Genomic DNA, 21351 nt, shown 5'->3' on the forward strand with positions numbered 1-21351 from the left:
ACATTTAACAGTAGTTAGTTAATTAAAGTTACATGATGAATTTTGTTAATTTAAAACATTTTATTTATTGATAAAAAATAATAATTAGATAAAGAGACATTGTGAACCTGTACTGAAGTTTAAAATGGCATGCTAACAAAAAATTGTACCTTACTCAAAAGTACCTATTTTTGGTGACCGGTAAAAAACCATGTCTTATATATAAATAAATGATATAAAAATGACTTAAAAAACCACGCATGTGGCAACAATGGATTGTAGCCTGAGTGGTAGATGAGTAACCACGCGGTGCTCAGAATCGCCCTGGTGAAAGACAACCTTTCTGAATCGAAACAGGCAAGGAGGTATAAATGACCCAAAAACCATGAATCTGGTGACATTGGATGGTAGCCAAAGTGGTAGATACTCTCAGTACTCAGAATCGTCCTGGTGAAAGACAACTTTTCTGAATCGAAACAGGCAAGGAGGTATAAATGACCCAAAAAACATGCATCTGGCAACAATGGATGCTAGCCAGAGTGGTAGATACTCTCAGTACTCAGAATCACCCTGGTGAAAGACAACCTTTCTGGATCGAAACGTTGCTTTGAATGACTTGAGCCGTGTTTGGTGGCCACATCTGAATAGTGTGAGACACTTTATTGTTTATTGAAGATGCTTATATTAATCGCAAACATTCCTCTTACACATCTCCTTCACCTCCCTACTCCATTCCGCCTCAGTTTATATTGGGTTTGCCTTGATGCCACAGTCCTACCGTCGCATGTTCCAGTGCGGTATCATCTAATACCAATAACTGCCCTGGCTTTACACGGTTCATGAAGAAACACCACCGGGTTGGGCGTTTTTGTGAGACGGGTTATGGAAGAAACTGTATGAAGTGGTTTGCTATGAAGATGCCCAAATTAAAAGATTGAGGAAAGAAGAAACCCAGTAGATAAATTCACAAGCATGCCACAAAGAAATGAAGTGTTTACCACAGGTGACATTTTCTGTCTGTCTGTCTGCGGAGTGCTAGGCACCATCCCAGGTGGTTAAACACGTAATTTAGACACATCACGTATGATGGTGATTTCAAATTTTATTGAATTAAACACGTCCTCGTTTAATTCTTTTGTCACGCGTTAGTAAGGCACACTACTTCTGAAAATATTATTTATAAAATTATTATTTGTAGTGTCTCCGCAAGTCCACATCCGTCGGCATTTTCTGGCCGAGACGAAATAGCTGTAGGTGTGAATTTGACTCGCCGACATTTTCTTTCATTAATGAAAACTTTATAATTTCCAACCTTTTTCATGACAAAACACACGTACACGTTTTCCAACACGTAATTATTATTATTTTTTTTATTTAATGGCGATATAAAGTAAAGTAAAAAATATACAATATTAAGTAAAATAAAGTGATGTAGTTTGTTATCAGTCCTCCTCACTAGGTATTCCTGTTCCGAGGCGGACTGTAGGTTGTTATATGTGTGTTGATCATGATTTCCTCATCTTCTAATTTGTTGGTTCCCACAAAATATAAAATAAATTAAGCAAAGAAAAAAAGTATTTATGTTTGTTGTCTGTAGGTTGCGTTGGGGTTATTTCATAAATTTAATGATTTCCTCATCTTCATGTTTAGTTAGCCATTCAGCCATTCATTTATTATATTAATTTTTCTAACATGAAAGAAAATAATATTTTATTCATTTTCAACCTTTATTGTACATGTAACCCTAAAACCTAGGGGAGCTGTCAGAATACATATTCCGAGGAAAATATTTTCGTATTACATCTGATTCCAGATAAATTCGCTGTTTTTTGAACTTATTTAAAATAAAATTAATATAGTTGTTGAAAGCATATGAAAGACTCTCAGATTTACAAATCGATATATGCAATTAAAAATGTTAAAATTTTGAACGTAAACAAATAAAGTTTTTAAAGTCGCTTACGATTGTTTTTATCGTGTAAACTGTAATTACTACTTTAAACGAAACTAAAAAAAACATAGTTTATTAGACAAAGGTTGTTATAAATATTTGTTTAAAAATTTGCACACCTTGACAAATATTTTTAAAATGCTAAATGTTGTGTCATAGAATTATTTTTAAAAGTTTCGAAAGCGTTTATGGTAAGTTTATGAATGCAAAATGCAATCGCACTGTTCTCTCTTTCTAAAACTGTTTAAATCATATTTCTCAACATTAAGGGGGTGATAGATGAAGCTATAAGTGTTGGTTGCTAGCCAGGCGATATTTGAAAATAATGCGATCCCCTCGGTCAGAACAATTTACGTTATCTGTCAAAGTGACAGATCCAATACAGGAAGATAGCGTAGTATGTCATCCCAACATATAGTACGTATATGCCACGCCCAAATTATGCGCGCATAATATAGCGTAATGTGTAGAAGGCTTAATACAAAATGTGGAAGCGTAACTTATATGAGACTGTTTCAGGCTGGGGAATTTATCTCCCAAAATGTTTGTTTGTTGTCCATGAACAAAGATAATTCAATTAAGAATATCTCTCAAATTGCCCCAGGGGTTAATTGCTTAGTCATAGAAATAATAATGTAAAGTTTATAAGTTATCTAATATATAAGTTTTATAACAACTATTTTGTATTTTTAGCGCTTGATGCTAAATAATTTAATGCTTGGAATTTTTCAACCCTCGTCACATGATTGATTATAAAATCGACGATTAAAACCATGTTGATTTAAAAAAAATCCCCGTTCAAAATTATTGTTTGTTGGACGATAAGTAAAGTTGTACTAGTAAATAAATGGTTGTATAGGAACTCGTATGTTATATATATATTGGTATAGACACATATATAGCGTTTTAATTTTGTTCAAAATTCTGTCAATACAGGTTCGCCTAGTGTGGCAGACTATTATTGTCTCTTTATTACTGGGCCATTATACGTTTTTTTTCTATTACTGTTCTTATATATCTAACGTTACCTTGAATAATATCTATGTATGTTTATATTCCTGTTATGTTTTTGATGATAAATAAACAAACCATCGATTGGGTCTGATTCAGCTTTTCAGATCTGAAATTTGTGCAAACGCTGAAACGGGTCGAGATTGGCGTTTAACGTCAACAATTAAAACTTACCCTAATCTAACGTAAGTTAAAGAGCATAACTTTAGTTTTAAAATAATTATGCTTGGTAAAAAAAAATAATACTAATAATTGTAGACAAATTAATAAGTACATATTTTGGACTTCTACAAATAGGTAGGCTTTATAATAGTTGGAATAATCATTTTTATAATTTTTTTAAGAAACGCCTTGTTACGATTAACCTGACAATATTTGAAAATTTTTTACTACCACTACAGCAAGCGGAAAATGATGCTTGTGTTGTGATGAAGGACTTAAAAGTACGGCGCCTGAGTGGGCCGCAAACGCGATGTCAACTCAGCCACTGACCGATCTATAGAATATAAATACATGCTATAGAATTACTTGAAATAATTTATTTAGCTGGTGCATTCAAAACATAATTAAAAACAATTTAAAAACAACAATAGAGATTAACATGTATCAACTTGCAACTTAGAAAATGCCAATAAAATCCTACACGCAAAGATAATGATCCTATATTATCAATCATCTTTTGATTTAAAATCTTAAAAAATTTAAAATGGTGTCACACTGTCTCACTATCGATAATCTTGTTATTATGTTGACTAAACGGGTGAATCATTAATTGGATGTGTGAACCGCGCGATGATTGACAACCAATTAGCGCAAGAAAACAACAGGATACGTACGGTTAGCGTTTCCAGCACATGAATCAGTTTTGTTATTGGCCGCGTGACGTATCCGTGACGTATCAGATACGCGATGTGAAGTGAGGTGATGCGACGCGATTGTGACGTAACGCTGAAGTGTACCATTGTACCGGCCCACAGCATCCCTGGACCACCACTAGTAGTAGTTTGTCGTCATTATTCTCCTCGATAAAACGCGAACGGCGACGCTGTAAGATAAGACTGCTTATTATAATATGCTAATATATTTTCGTAATGTAAAGTAGGGCGTTTTTTTCTCGCGTTCGGATGACTGAAATTCTTTAGGCTCGCTTTGGAATTTTATTATACAGCTACTTTGTAGCAGGCTTGGCCGTGATATGGTCAGGACTTCGCTTTAAAAAGTGAAGAATTCTACCGGTTTATAAAAAAATGTTTTCATTGTATTGAATCGACTGTCAAGTCGCCAATTTGAAATTGTAAAGAAGGCCAAATTCTTAACGTTATAAGAGATTTGGTCCACTTATAAATATGTGTTGTTGGAATAGCACTGATTTCTATTCTTGCATCAGAGCATTCCACGTAAATACACATATTGTGGGTTTATTTTTACACAGTTTGTTTTCGACAAGCATTTCTGGTATATAATTATTCATTTTGATGTTGCCAATGCGATGTCGGTGTCGGTCACCTGACGGCTGATTAGCGAAATCCGCCGTAAAGTTTTGCTGACTCCCACGCTCTGGCTTTAGATCTGTGTATTAGCTGTGTATTTTCGTACAATTCGCCGAGTTACGTCTCCCATTTGTCGCCATTTGTTCGTCACAAGTCACAGTGAATGAACGGCATCTCAGAGCTGGGCGGAAGATTGTTATGCTCATCGGGGCTCGCATTCCCGCATATTACTTGTATTATATTAGAGGTACGATTGTTGCTTGGGTTTTGGTAATGGTCAGCTTAACGCGGGGGGAGCTACAATTCTGCGCGCGTTTGTGATTTTTTGTTCTCATTTTACCACGCGTTCCACCTTCCACCGCTGTTGGCCGACAGAACCGGTTTCGGAGTCGCACGATTCCGTCGGGCTCCCCGCGAACACTCATTTTCTCAGAAACGTTTTCGCCATGACGCTGCGCGATCGTGTCTACACATTGCCATTCTAAGTTGCGTTCTCTCTTGCTTACAGAATCCGCAATCCACCGAAGTAGAAGGTAGAGGAACAGAGCCAGCTCAGTCGACCATCTGCACCGAGGTGACTCCCTTCCCACTGCAGCATCGAGGGGATGGTGTTCGCGCTAGGGGGCTGGGGCATGGGAGATTCTGACAGACGAGCGAGCGACTATGCTCCCGTGGCACGCGTTAATGGAAAGAGACAATATGGAGAGGATTTCGTCGACGACCACGAGTTTGACTTCTCTCACGATGAGCTGCTCGACTGCGAGTTCCACGGTGGAAATAACAAGTTCGAGGGGGTCGACAAGAGTGGATATGCCAGCGACCATGACGAGATGCTCCACGAGGGCTTCGGCGGGGAGACGGAAGACGAAGTGGACGGAGTGTGCGGGGGCGCCCTGTCCGAGGAGGGTTACGGCAGCCACCGAGATGACTGCTTCCCGCCATCCCCACCCCCGTCCCTGCCGCCCTCGCTGCCCCTGCCGCCCGACCGCGAGGTCGACCTCCACCCGCTCAACAACCAGGTCAATATACAGATATACCTGTATTAGTGCTGTAGTCCGTTTGTTTGTTTGTTGTGATCTCGACTAATAGCCAGTGTTGGTGTTTGTTACGTTGCGCAGGTCGGGGGGCACACGCGACTGTTGCTGCTCAACGACAGCACCGTCATAAAGCCGCTCAACGTGCGAGAGCTGCATTTCTACCAGAACATTCCGAGAGATATCGAGATGTTTGTCCCTAAATACAAAGGTAAGAGCCGTTGCCTGCTAATTGCTTCTTGTCCTGTCACCAGAGTCCGCGGAGTGCGATCTCCCCTTTGTGGTGAGCACACACCACACCGCACACTGGAGATCCCACTCCGGGGGCCGAGTGGCGAGTAGCGCCGCGTCGAGCCGAGCCCCGAGCCCGAGCCCCGAGCCCGAGCCCCGAGCCCGGGCCCCGAGCCCGAGCCCCGAACCCTACTGTGGCCACATTCTGCCAAGTTCCGGTTTACATTTCGCGCTCACAGCTCGGCCGCGGATTACTCGACACTCGACCATTTCTTTTATTTACTAGTCATTCATTTACATTTTCATTTAGGTCCGATCGAGTATTATATTTCCATAACGCGTTATCACCGCGGTGTTTTCACATAAGCTGGATATTTCGATTTTTGTTTAATCTCCTTCTAATGCATGGTTGATTGTTCGTTTGTTTGACAACTACGTACTTTTTGGCCGTGTTGTGCCCCGCGTAATGCTTTAACAGCCTGCTTGTTGTCTTTCATGTTTAGACTTATTATTTGTTAACACTGATGTTATTTCACGAACTAGTTTAGATGATTATTTTTAAATCCACGACCGTGAACTTATTTTTACCGTTTTTGTTTTATAAACAATTAATGGGTATTGTGTCAAAGTGATCCTTCCGCGGGAAACGGCGATTGCCAGCTTCGTTATTATTTATTATGAAGAAGAATAATGATTTATTCTCTAATACGAAATTACAACATTTTAATTAAAAATTAATAAAATACTTCGTTTTAACCACTTTTATTGTTTAATTACCAACATGTTTCATGAGCAACGCTCACTTCTTCAGGGTTTTTGATAAAACTAATTATAAATAATAGACGTAAACAATAGTGTCAATAGATAAATAATAGACATAGACAATGGTGTCATTAAAAAATAAAAGACAAAAACAATGACAACAATGAAAAGATAAAACGGATAGGGGAAAGAGAGGCAATATGGAACAATTTACAAAATAATAAATATTTATTATTTATCTATTGACACTATTGTTTACGTCTATTATTTATAATTAGTTTTATCAAAAACCCTGAAGAAGTGAGCGTTGCTCATGAAACATGTTGGTAATTAAACAATAAAAGTGGTTAAAACGAAGTATTTTATTAATTTTTAATTAAAATGGTGCCACAAAATAAGTTTGCTGAGTTAGAAGAAATACAACATTTTGTCGAGCTTGACCTTTTCCCAAGGACGAGCAGCAAATTGGATTTTCCGACCGTGAATGCAGCTCCGCGCATATATTGGGGAATTGCGTGTCTCGACACCGTAGAGTAGGTTACGGACGTTTCCCAAGGAAATTTCACTTTCGCACCAACGAGCAAGACAGTGGCAAGATCCCAGAGCAAAATTCTTACACAATCACGTTTTATTTCTACTTTTACTTTTGAACTATGATGTATGTTTTAGCTCGTTCGCTAATACACAAAAGTTTGTTCGCGAACGACTCACTTAGGATCGTAATCGGCGAAGTGATAAGGCTCGGAGTAGTCTCCCGGCGCGGTGGTGGTAAGTGCGCTGATGTTGCTATATCTGTAATATGCTATGTGCTAGTCAGCTGTTAGCTATACGCTATACCTACCCCGACCAGATTGGATTGGCAGTTTTCCCAGGAGAGGAGCCCGCACAAGAGGTGTGGTCCTTGCCCAATCGGTTCTGGTTGGTTTCCGTTGCAAGCCGCGCCGTGAACATGCACTGCTCTGCTCTGAAGCTGTTCCCAGCCTCGTCTCTAATCTCTAGTCTCTAATCTCTGATGTGTGCTCTCTGCTCTCTTGCAAAACTCACGTATCTCAATCAGTGTTGCTGAGAGTTGCATGCATTTCACGACGCGGTTTCGGTTAGGCAATAGCAGTAAGTGATTATGGACAGTTGAATATTTTAACTTAATGAATGAATGTGTGTTTGATGATCCTGTCCTTCACCTCCCTTTTATATATTTCTTATTTAATACTCAAACATTTTCCGAAGAATTTGTGTTTATTTATTATGTACCTACTTTGTGTTTGACATTGACCAATAAATACGAATTAAAATATCTAAATTCGAAAATCCTTCTTGTGTTTTACCAATATCAATTTTTTTTTTCATTTTTCAATTCCGTATTTTGAGTGAAAAGTAGTTGTTGCTTCACATTATTTTTTATTAATCTTGTCTAATTCCACTCCACGCTTAATACTACTTAATTAAAAGAAATAACTATTTATGTTGTGGGAGATGGTAAAAGATACATTAAACATCCATTTTTTCTCAATCAAAGTTAGGTTCTCAGGTTAGGAAACACGCACCAATTATTAAAATAACCCAAACTAAACCATAAAAACCTATTTTGTGCTTGTTTACTTAAACCCCCGATCTAAATAGTTGTCTCCATTCGATATTTAAGTTGAAATCGAGTGTTGTTGTGAAATGCATCAAAATGCAGCGGAAATCGACAAGTTTACCATTTTTTTGTATTTCATTCGAGTTTTATAGACGAATTATACATTTAAGTAATTATCTTTTTCAGTTTTTTAGAATATTTTAATTATTTATCTACCTGTTCCTTTCTCCAAAAACAACTTTGAAGTTTTGAATCCTCTTTAGTCCCGTGTTTTCGATCGTATTTTCTTTCTCCAAAGTACGATATATTATGTTCCCCAATCATTCTCATCGCCTTTAGCTATGTATATATTAATAACATTACATATTTATGTCTTATATTTTTGTCGTATTTGAATTCCTTGCCTTATTTGAGTTCCTTATCTTTTGGGTTCACTGTTTTATTTGGATTCCTTGTTCTATTTGATTGGGATATCTTGTTCTATTTGAATACCTTGTCCTCTTTGAGTTTCTTGTCCTATTCGAGTTCCTTGTTTTATTTGAATACCTTTTCAATTTGGATTTCCTGTCCTGTTTTAGCTCCTTGTCCTTTTTGGATTGACTGTTTTGTTTGGATCCCTTGTCCTATTTAAATAACTTGTTCTTTTTTATAGCCTTTTCTCATTGGCTCCTTGTTCTACTCGAATATCTTGTCCAATTCGGATTCTCTGTTCTATTTTAATTCCTTGTTCTATTTGGATTCCTTGTCTTGTTTGGATTCGCTGTATTGTTTGAATTCCTTATGATTCCTTTCTGTCCCAAATCGTTGTCTGCTCAATGTTGTCCTCGTTTCCTTAAAATATGTGTAAGTTCCTGAATCCTCCTTGTGTGTGACCTGTTGGTCCCTTATTTGTCCTCCCCTCCCAGAGTGTGTGGGGTGTGAATGGGAGGGTGCTTGGTGCGCCTGATGCAACAACCAGTTTCTTGTTGTCAGGCGGCGCGAGGCGGCCATGTCCACATGACCTTGGGCGGAGGCAGCTCCCGCAGACCCCAATCATCCACCCACCTATCTATGCATCTATGGCCCGCGATCTATGATCCTAAGACAAGCCAATTCAGATCCATGCTCTGGGTAATTTTTTTTGGGTTTGTATTTCTAATATCGCTCTATTGTCGAATATTTTACTTTTGGAAATAAATGCCTTACACCAAACAACATGACAACACCTATCGGACATAAAAAAATAAGCTTATAATGTGATAGAAACAATTTTTTAATTATATCTTTTTAAAAAACATTAATAAATAGGTACTTAACTCAGCATAAATAATTCTAGTCAATATAAAATTAGGGTGTGTTTTATGTTTTTTTTTCATTTCAAATTTATTTTAATTATTGCTCTAATCTCATCAGTGACAGTTTTGTGCTTTTCGCTACCATCATGTTGTTCTAATTGCAAATTAGTTTTACTTTAATTATATTATTATTACAACATTGTTATTTAGGTTTTATTCAGCAATCATGTCTTTCTTATAACCAATGTTTTTTTATGAATCACTTACAGCCGCTTTCATCAACAAACTAAACAATCATCAAGTTAAAATTTTACACTGTCTCTAACGCAGCTGAGTGTGATAAAAAATGTTAATGAAATGGAATTCAGTCATCCTTGGCTAAGTCTTTCACTAAGGGTTAATGTTTACTTACTTTTGATTGGTGAATGTGGCTGTTGGTAAAATAATATTATAAAGTATAGTACACATTCTGTTGCATGGACTTTTCATAGTATTGCTACAAAATGTTTGTATTTGCTTTGTTAAAGTGATATTCAATCACAAGTATTTTATCTATCTTAAAAGTAATCTCAGTCCAAACTTAGCAAAGAGCCTCAGAAGCAATATTAACCTTTTGCCCTTGACAGTGAATATTGACTTGATTGATCGATTGAAGGAGTGGTAGTGATGTTCAGTGGTTGGTTGTTGCAGGAGTAATGCAGGCCACTAACACGGGCAATACAAAGCTAGACAAGAGGTACTCGCCTAGCTTTAGAGATGAGAACGGTCGCAAGCAGTCCCTCGGCTCCAAGCGCAAGCGAGACGATGTCCTGAAGTGAGTATTGTCCCATGTGAAGAAGCTTATGTGCGTTATATTAAGTGTCCCGGTTAAATGTGATTTCTGTTGCAGACTGGGAACACAACGGCCTTGTAAATAAGACTGACAAAGAAACAGGCCGCTGTCGCAGACCTTATACAATTGAGAGAATACCAGTAACAGTAATTTTCCGTACACATTACACGCCTGGCCCAATCGATCTTGGTTCAAATATTTCATATTTATAATCTCATTGTATATTTTTTATATATGCTGTTTTGAAAAATAAAATTTACAACCACACAACCTTATATGACAAAAGTTATAAAAGCGTTTCTTTCTATGGTTGCATTCGAAATCTGGTATTCCATTAGTATTATTTACTAATTGTTCATCTCAATCTGTATATTATATTATTAAACGTGAAGCTATATTTCTCATTATCTGACTTTATATTAATAATGAAAGCAAGCGCAGGTTTCGCAAATAAACCAAACCTTCGCTTCACTGCCATTCAACTACAACAAACGCATTGTTGGAAAAACCATGCTGTTTTAGAGTATACAACAAACCTTTAAATATTATTTTATCAATAATTGGTGTAGGCAGTGTCAAAACAGCCTATTTCAATAAAATAACTAGCACTTTATTTTGCAAACAAAAAATCTGGACAAGTCTCTTTCGGTTCTGAAACTAAACTAAACTGACATCATTCTACCGATAAACTGACATTATTAACAAAGATGTTTTATTTTTCAAAATTGGCTTGAAGGGACTAGGCATATTTTGACATTACTTGCATTCTAACAATGATTATTTCATATTATTTACATCAAATTATTGCTCATAAAAGATACTTATGTGTGCCCTTTTCGAAATGTTTTCCATTATTTGTTATTTTTTTTTCAGATTTAGGGTCCATCGGAATGGTAAAGCCACTGAAGTTCTCAAAAGTATTTCTCAAATAGACAATTCCAACAAACAATGTAAGTACAATCCACATTATTATTTACACCCATTATATATTATTATGGGTTCCATGATATTTCATCAAAATGACAATTAAACACACCTTTAAAAAGTGCTATAGAGTCATTATAAGTGATGAAAAACTAGGTTTAATAGGTTACCTATGTAACCTATTTAACCTAGTTTTTGTGTCATCACTTTATATCACTTTTTGGAGATGTGTTGAACTGTCATTTTGATGAGATACCCGGTCACCATTATTATGACATGCCTATGCAAGTGTACAAGTCCCAAAATGATTTATTCCAATTGGGGTATGTTGTAAGGTTGAAGGGAGTGGGGAGAGGAAGGAGATGGGGTAGAGGAAGGTTGGTAAGTACCATTCCACTATTCATATGTGGAATAGTAGTCTTTCACTAGGGCGATACTGAAAGTATCTGTCACTCTTGAAAACACTCCTGGCACCGCTTTAGTTACTGCAAATCGGGATGTTATTTATTAAATTACCAATCTAACCGCTTATAAATTTTATCGAAGGAAGCAAACACTTTGTATAAATGTACACTTTGTAACACTTTGTATTGCTTATAAATTTAATCAATAAAGGGACGGGTGGGACCCGAATTCACCATTGCCGGTGATGAGCTTTTATTTTTATCATGCTGGCAATGTTTAATCTTTACGATTCTTCTTTGGCTGTTTAGATTTCCTGATGCTGGAGAACATAACCTCGACATACCGCCGGCCCTGCATCCTGGACCTGAAGATGGGCACCCGGCAGCACGGAGACGATGCTTCTGCCGAGAAGAAGTCCAAACAGATTGCCAAATGCGCCGCCAGCACCTCCGCGTCGCTTGGCGTTCGACTGTGCGGGATGCAGGTAAAACTATTCATTGTAAAAACTGGACATTAAATTTCATGAACATCAGAATGCATGAACAATGAACTTCAGATTTCATGAACATCAAATTTGGTGAAAATCAAACTTCACAAAAACTTCCATATTTTAACCCTTTTAAGCCGTTATTGCATATTTTACATATTTCAATTTAAAATTCGTCCAGTAATACAGGATAAAAGTACGGTTTGACAAATAAATGTATATGTGCAAAGTTCTGCATGCCGTTTATGCTGTCAAATGTCAAACTGTCACGTTCAAGCAAAACCTCAAATCTTAATGCAGTATAATTTGTTACTCACTTTTATCTTTACTTCTTTATTTTTAAACTTGTATACTGAAAATGCACAATGAATCCATGAATTTATTGTGTATTTTAATGTTTGTTCATTTTTCTGTACCAGAAGGCATTCTCTTTGCTCCATTCAGGGGCATTGTTTGACCATGACATGTTTATCACCATGACGAGTTTATTTTCATGATGACCGAGAGTACAGTTACGATTCCTCATTGTAAAGAATTCCATTGTTGTGAACTACTTTTCTGAAAACACATTTTGCTCCTCTTTTCAAGTTCACACACTAGAAATGCCTTCGTATATCACCATCGCATTTAATCCAAGTGAAATTTTCAAAATAATGATGAAACGAATTTAAGGGAAGAACTCTCATACTTTTGGATCATGAAACACGCCCACATCGCATTTCTTGTGTTTTTCTTTATTCCATAGCTCCGTACACACGACGCCCGCACAATGCACTGAGACGTTCCAAACTAACAAGTGAATAATTAAATTAAGCAGTTAAAAGGGCAAAATAAAGTTTATGACATAAATTGTGACTATAAGAGTGTATACGGCCTTCCCATAAAAGGACGGCATCACTCAATTTCCTATAATAATATTAGGCTAATTTACATAGCACCGTTTTCATGAAAAATCACTTCAAGGGCAATTATTATTTCCATTTGAAATACCTAATTGCTTGCCAATTACTTGCACATTTATAAAAAAAGTGAAACAAATATATTCACATATGGTCACAAATTATTTCGACCTTTTGCTGTAAAGTATGTACCAAAGGATTTGTGATCGATAATGTATGGAATAATCTTTACTGATAATGCAGCTGCAGTATTTCAAACATAAATAATAATATCACCATAGAAAACTGAGTGATGCTGTCAAAAGGACTAATCCTCTGACAGAAAGGCCCAAATACACTATGTATTATAGTCAATTGATTTCATACACTACTTTATTTTGCCCTTTTGACTGCTTAGTTATTTATTTGCTAGTTGGGAGCGGTTTGGTGAATTGTGCGGCTTAATCTGGATGTAGCCTATGGTTAGCTTGCTACCTTGTGTACATATTCTTATCTGTTATATATGGATACCATATTATATTTTATATTACCTAATCTGATCCATGCACATAGAGGTTAGCTATTGGTTTGTCGGGAACTTATGTTTGTATAAATATTTAATGCCCATTATCGTGACTATTAACATCATATTTTGACAGTTCTAATAATATATGTGAGAACTTATCTGGATTTTATGGGGAGTTTATCTGGATTCAGACCTTTCTTTAAAAAGTCAGGTAAATAAGACCGTTAGCACGGGGTTCTTCTACCTTAGACATCTTAAGTCAGTTCGTAGGAACCTTTCAACAGAGGCAACTAAATTACTTGTGAACTCATATATAGTATCACGTCTTGACTATTGCAACGGCATTTATGCAAATCTTCCTAAATGCGAAACTGATAAACTACAATCAGTGTTCAACGCCGCAGCAAGGCTTATCACCGGGGTACCCAAGTTTTCGCACATTTCGGAGCACCTCCGAAATCTTCACTGGCTGAAGTGTCCTGAAAGGATCCAGTACAAGCTATGCTGGATGGTGTTTAAAGCTATCAACGAAATGGCGCCACCGTATATTACTGAGCTATGCATTCCGGAAAATACTGGTCTAAGGCAGTCAAGTCTTAGATCAGCGACATCATCTGCAATTGGAAGGTTGAAAGAGCCTAAGCGAAATTCGAACACTAAGTTTGGTGATCGTGCATTCGGAGTATCCGGCCCTAAGGCTTGGAATAAACTTCCTATGGAATTGAGATGTATAACCAGCCCAACAGAATTTAGATCCAAACTAAAAACTCACTTTTTCAGACACTCATTTCCATAAATCCGTCATTCTATCCAAATATTTCTTTTTTTTTTCATTTTTTTATACTGTAATTGTTACATTACCTAGCGGTTCCGTTTATTCAATTTTTCTATTAACTTGCCTACCAATGGACAATGGACAATATCAGCGGGAACATAACAAGTCAATCGGTTTAATTGTTGGCAGATGAATCATCTAAATGCGTTTAAGATTGACGATTGATTTTATTCATTAATTTCATTCATTTAACATATATATCCAGCTAACAATAAAACACCCTAATATAATGGAACTTCCTTCTTCTTCTGGCGTTAGTAAGATTAGATTGTTAATATTAATTTTAGTTGTAAGTTGCTAAATATGTAAATACTCGTATATATGTCGTTAAGATAGTAGTTATAGGCCTTAGTCGTAAGTCACTAGATATAAGTCTTAGAGATAAGTCAGTAGTTCTAGTGTTAACTATTTAAGAAATATATTTGTACAGCGCCCTTGAGGTGATTTCTCACGAAAACGGTGCTATATAAATTAGCCAAATATTATTATTATTATTATTAACTGTCAAAATATGCTTAAATACATTGAACATGAAGTGTAATCTATGTACGCTGATTTGAAAGAAAGCTAATGTGCCAATTTACTTAAATCCTTTCGACTTCTATTCCCCGACAGCCAATTCAATCAGTTATCTGTTCAAGATATAATTTCAAAAAGTTTTATCTTACTTCGAGAAGCAGTCACATTTCCCAACTCACTTCTGTCAGGTTATCTCGTAGGGGCCGGCAAGAAACTTCAATTAATAAAAAGATATTTTTGTTAAAGCCAACACGTAGACAATACCATACTTGATAAAGTGACATATATATTTTTGTCTTCACCTAACCCAGTAGAGGTAATATCCAACACCAAAATGAATGTATAAGGTCGACACTGCTGTTGCAGTGCTTCGTACCGTGCGTGGGCACGATTCTTGAACACTGCATGTGCAGGGACCCGACGCCTAGGGGTTAAATATGCTAACGCGGATGGCTTGATATTAGGTTAGGTATAAATTCACTGTTGTTATTCACTATTATTGTATATATATATACATATATATGTACTGTGTATCACTATTATTTAATGTACGTAGATGCTTTGAATCTTTCCTCTTCCCCCATTTTCCTCAACCCTAAAGAATCATTCACTTTCTGTGTAGTCTATAGCAATAATTAATCTTCGAAATAGATGATTGAATGAATCGATCTCTGCAGGTGTACGAGGGTGGTGTCAATGATTCAGAGAGGGTGATCCGGCGGGACAAGTACTGGGGCCGCAGCCTGACGGAGGCGGGACTGCGCGACGCCTTGAGGACCTTCTTCTGCGGCGGCAACGGCTCCCTGCGCAACAGCGTTGTGCGCGAGGCCCTTCAACGCCTGGCCCTGCTGCGTCGCGCCGTTGCTAACCAATCTTCTTACCGTTTCTATTCATGGTCAGTTCCTACTCAACTCTTTTTCTAGTTTGCCAAAATCGATTCTATTTGTGGCCAGTTCTTATTCAACTCTCTGTAAAGTTTTCCAACAAACTTCTTACCACAAATCTATTATTTGTCATGTAATGGATGAACAACAGTTTGCCTGTATTATAGAGTTGTCCACTATACTTGTTTCAATAAAATTATTTGTGTAAACTTTTTGAAGGCCAAATGTTATTTTTGTTTCTGAATATTTTATTTTAATAAAAAAAATAAATTATATCATTCATGTGAGGAGTTATTTAATTAATTGTAATGTTTGTAGCTCTCTACTGATAGTCTACGAGGGATGGTGCGAGCTGCCTCTGCCCAAGGCAATGTTTGTTACAGCGGCTACAGGGTACGACGCAGACGCCTCCAACAGCTCGGCAGATCTGAATCTGTCCTCTTCTCACGAGGACAAGCCGGCTGCCAGCGGACACTTTGACATGTCCACTCTGCACGAGGAGATTTCTCTCGATGAAGCTCCCTCCAAGGTGGCCAAGGTCCCCTTCTGCCCGATATCTGAGGATACCATGTATCTGGAGGAGCCTAGCAGCATCCACCTCGCCTTGCCCAACCACGACTCCAGCTTTCGTTCCAGCCCCATCTCCATGGACAGCTGGATGGTGTACTCCTCCAACAGCAGCGACGATTTCTGTCTGTCGGGCCGGCTGGACGATTCCGTCAACAGTTCCGAGGAGACGTCGTCGGACACGGACATGCAGAACACGGTCAAGAGGGGCTCCGACTTCAGCAAGAGACCCCGGGTCAAGGCCTGCCAAAGCTACGGGCCGGCCAAGAAGAAGGCGCAGAGAAGAGATTTGGTGGAGCGTATGCCGCAGAACTTGGTTGACATCAGAATGATTGACTTTGCGCACACTACCTTTGCCAACATCAGTTCAGAATCGGGGAAGGCCGTCCAGGAGACCACCGTGTCCAAGTTTGTGTCCAATACGACGGTGCACCACGGGCCTGACTGCGGCTTCTTGACAGGAATCGACAGCCTCAAGAGGATGTTGTCTGAGATAATAAAGGAAGCTTAACTCATTTGCTTGTTTGTGTGATGACGCTATATATATATATTGATTGGAGGAAGAGTGATAGGGAGCAGCTATGAACCTACTCCATTCTGGGAATGGCTGTGCAAGTGTTGTTGTACTGTAGAAGTGATAATGTATTTCTAAATTATGTGTAATCCCACTGACAATGTGACTATTAAATTGTGGTTCAAGTGTTTTTATTCATAAAGGATAATGAATTTTCAAAGTTTGTAAGTTTTTTTTTAATTATCATTCAATCATTATTAAAATTTGTAGATATCAAACACAGTTTGTTACAGAATGCTAACAGTACGATTAGAACTCGAATGTTTACCAAGAATATTATTAGTGTTTCACTATAGATGCGATGCATGATACCCGCAGGTGCGATGTATGCGTCCGCCCCGTTTAATGGTTTAACAGAAGTAGCTGAAGCCTGATGGATGAGCTTTTCAGGAAGTTGACAGCTCCATTAGACCGAGTACTGTATTTCAAATGAAAACAAATATTAATTAATTTTATTCTCACTAATTTTAAATATGTAATTTAATTGAAATCTTCGATGACATTATATATTATGTATATGACGTACCTGGTATGTGATAAGGACCCTAGTTCTGTTAATTAGTATTAATTCCATAATCTGGCATATTCGTATTTATTTGTAACCCAAATTTTCCTTCAGTGGTTAACTTAACTGGACCCTTAATTGTATGTATTTTCAATTTAAATATTCATTTAAGAGTATTTCAAATGTACCTACCGTTTGATTGGGACTATTTGCCCGAGAATTCTACAAGATCTCATGTAAAGCATCGTAATAATATGTTTGGTCAAACAAAGTCCTCTTAAAACACTTAATTGTCTTGGTCACACCGCACATGACTTGCGAAATCTCCCATCTTGGTTAGGACATGACAATGATCTCTTGTTTCTGAGATGTAGGTACACGGTACATGTACACCGCAGTACGATGTGGTGTATCGTGTCCGCTTTGCACAGTTTTATCACGATACATAACATTATATAATATTGTTGTTATTGAGACTGAAACACGTTTGCAATGATCTGCAAGACCTGAGTTTTAAGCTTTGTGATGAGAACACCAAAATAAAATGTATTATAATTGTGTAAAAATTTGAACATAACCTTGGTAAATGTAGCATTTCCTATAAATTGGTGAAATCTTCAATTGTTACGTTTCCATTCTCTCATTCTACTAGTATTTGATCTTGTCATTGTAAACTATAAAGGTTTATACAAATATTAAATTATTATTTCACTGTCGGCTTTACTGTCCATATAAATTGACTGCTCCGAATTGAACAACGCTAGCTCAAACGTTGGATACAGCCGGTTTTCTTAATGTTTTGAACCTGTCACATCTAATATAATTTTTAGATCTGACATCAATAGCCCGAGTTAGTTGAGGAGGTGAGGTGAATAAACTTTTCTTTGGTAACCATCTATATAAAGTTGTTTAATAATTTGTTGTCATGCACACAAATTGGAATTAATTACAGCTGAGCTTGATGTTTCGAATACCCATTTCATTGTCAACCATTATTTTTCTCTTTTACTCAGAGAATATTTTCTCAGATTCCAATTTATTATTGGTTTATCAAAAACAATTTGCGATCATTTGGGGCTTAGGTTCACAGGGGCCTATCTTGTGTGCGAAATAGACAGAGACGGGCCCCCTGTATTCCTAAACCCCGGCGATTCTGTCAAGGTACACTGCTGTTGGTGAGGAAACATTTGATTGTTATAACTTTAGTGTTATTCAGAAACTTTTGTAATTATTCTGAACACTAATATTATAATAATCACAACTGTACTGTTTTATCACAACTTTTTGGTAGTTCTTAAATTTGTTTAGTTAATACCTCTGCCTTACAATATCGAAATTACTATTAAAATGGGTGATAGACGACGGAGCTATAAAATCGCTGTTTTAAAGTTGGAGAACTTACTCGGCTCGACGTCGGTGACACACGACAGCTAAGAGCATGCTGTGACGCGATGTCGTCAACAGAGGAAGCTTTGAGTTATTTAGGAATTATATCATATTACATTTTAAAAAGTCTCAAATGAAGACGAAATCGGCGAGTCTGGGTGAACTGGCTTAAGTTTAATATTTGTAAGAGAGTTACGTGAAGAGGAGGAAGATTTTAGTAATTATTTGGGAATGCCTGAGCCGCTGTGTGAAGAATTCTTGTACTTAGTTACACCTATTATAGCTAAACAGTATATGTACTTGCATGAGAGAAGCTATTTCACTTCATGAACCTTTAAATTGATGTTGAGATTTTTGGTAACTGGTGGAACATACATAGATTTAATGTATTCATCAGAAATATCAAGACAGGCGATAGGGTACACGATTTTTAAGGTTATAATTCGTGGGGTACAAAATGGCGGCTTGTGGCAATGACAGACGTGCGAGCCGAGGCTGTCTTTGAGAAAGTTTTCAAACTGATAGAATCGCCTACGAACTTGCTCGGCAGTTTTAAAGTTTGCGTGCAGAACACATGGGTGGAAAAGTTCATAAGTACGTGTACTTGCTTGTACGTCTATCGCCCACTTAAGATACTGAATATTGGTTACTCTAGTAGTAAAACATTAGGAGTGTCCTAGTTTCTCATATTACTGAAATGGTCAATTTGGCTGCTAGCTGCTATTTTGAGAAGTATACATCAAATGTTTGATGAACTGCCGGAAGTTTTGGTAAATCAAATTTCAATTACAAAATATTATTTTTAATATTTCCTTTTAATTTAAAAAAAGGTGTATTATTTCTGAAGATTGGTGAAACAATTATTAAATTAAAATGTGTGTAAATATATAGATTTTTTTTTTAAACTAAAATAAATCTGTTTTTAAAGAATTGCTATCAAATTATGATTTATTAGTGAACCAATTTCCATTAGATGTACACATTGTAAAAAGGGAGTATTTTTTATTTATTTTTGTAATGAAATCAAAATATTGATCCTGTGATAGTTGACATAAGGACCGGTTCAGGGCCGCCAAAGCACGCATTTGGTATATTATAGAACCATGTCCTTCTGAGGTCTGATTGATAGGATTTATATTGCGTAACATTTTATTATAATTTGGTATTTATCTTTATAAACATTCCTCACTCCTAAGAGGTATTTTAAGCCTATTTCAGAAGTTTCATGAAAACGAATTCTGGATAGTTTAAATAATAACATGTTTGGTGAAACATTTTTAATTACAATTTTATCATTAAAGAAAACTTTGAAAGTATTGTAATTGTTAAATGACTAAAATGGTAAGTGTTTAGCGTTGAAGTAATTTGTTATAAGAAGATGAATCTGCTATCAGTGTTCAAATGTCATATCCATTCTAATTCCTATTTATTATCTTCAAATATCTTTATTTTCAGAACTCCATTCATCTCTGCAATTTGTAATTCTCATTTTTTTAAATGTAAATAATGATATATTTATTTCCTAATTTGTGATTTTTCTGTATTCTATAGAAAATAAATTAATTGTTACATTGGTTTATTTTTGAAATTGGTATCAGAATTTAAAAATGAATTGAATCTTCTGTCAAATTGAAATAAATAATTAAAAAAAAAAACAAACAAAAAATGAGGATAAATGTTTATATTTTAACAGAAAAATCATTGTTCGTATTTCACCACAAAGTATTTTTATTCATCTTAGAAATCTATTTAAAACAAGCTAATTCGATCAAGAACAAACTCAATGATTTTTTGGTTATCTGTAAAAAATATTAATATTTATTGCTTTGACAAACTTTCTTTATGACTTTATACCCAACCTCACTATTTACATTGTTTTATCTTTATTATTTCTGTATAATAAAGTTTAAATATCAAATATTTCTTGTAATGAATAGACTTTGTGAAAGTTTGATTGCTTCGAACCAAGTTAATTTTTTTTTGTTAATATTATAAATAAAATCTAAAATGTGTTAAAAAATTGTATTATTTTTCTGCAAATTACGAAGAATAGTTTTTTCTTTATTTCTTGAAAATTTTAGAATCCTATCTAAAGTGAGGCTATTGTAAATTTCCCTAAAACTCTTACAATAAAAAAATATATTGTATTCCGAGAACTTTGTTTATTGAAGAATCATGTATGTAATTACATTTATTTTGTAAATATAGCTCGTAAACAATAAATAAAAATAATACATTTGCAACCGACTTTTTCTTTAAAATAATGCACATTTACATAAATTGATGGATTTAATAACCTAATTGGATTATTTGCCCAGCATGACGTAAGAAATAAGTTACATAGAGCCAGCTACCTCTAGCCTCTTTCTCACGAATAATGTATGTACTCGTAATTGAAAGAGATATTATAATATCTTTTGAGTTTTATCATCACTCGTTTCTTGCTTGCTATCAATCTGGGAATTATTATAGTACTTTCACATTCACAAAGAGTATATGTATTCAAAATACAACATGTGTATGTATGAGAAAGAAACAATTTAGGGCCGGTATATCAGTTGCTTTTTAATCTTGGCTTGAGAGATATTTACCTTTGTTAAATTACTCTCGGGTAGGAGCCCCGGCTAGAAAAGGGCAGTTACATACTAAAAATTACTGATACAACGGCCCAAACAATAGAATACAAAAAACAAAAATCTGTGTAGATAGAATGCTGTA

At 36.3% G+C, this 21351-nt stretch overlaps 1 protein-coding gene across 1 annotated transcript in view; it reads left to right on the plus strand.

The window, feature by feature from the left end:
• Ip6k (Inositol hexakisphosphate kinase) overlaps positions 1-20493 on the plus strand; it is a 51858-nt gene extending 31365 nt beyond the window's left edge. The window contains exons 2-8 of the mRNA XM_089636603.1: positions 4940-5450; positions 5550-5676; positions 10002-10125; positions 11017-11093; positions 11781-11956; positions 15395-15612; positions 15920-20493. Of these exons, the coding sequence (XP_089492729.1) occupies positions 5037-5450; positions 5550-5676; positions 10002-10125; positions 11017-11093; positions 11781-11956; positions 15395-15612; positions 15920-16679 (1896 nt within the window). The 5' untranslated portion in view covers positions 4940-5036 and the 3' untranslated portion in view covers positions 16680-20493. The remainder of the gene's footprint in view (positions 1-4939; positions 5451-5549; positions 5677-10001; positions 10126-11016; positions 11094-11780; positions 11957-15394; positions 15613-15919) is intronic.
• Positions 20494-21351: the final 858 nt, after the last annotated feature.

Source organism: Hesperophylax consimilis, chromosome 10, assembly GCF_061612785.1.
Source record: "Hesperophylax consimilis isolate HC1 chromosome 10, BYU_Hcon_1.0, whole genome shotgun sequence".
Classification (NCBI taxonomy): domain Eukaryota; kingdom Metazoa; phylum Arthropoda; class Insecta; order Trichoptera; family Limnephilidae; genus Hesperophylax; species Hesperophylax consimilis.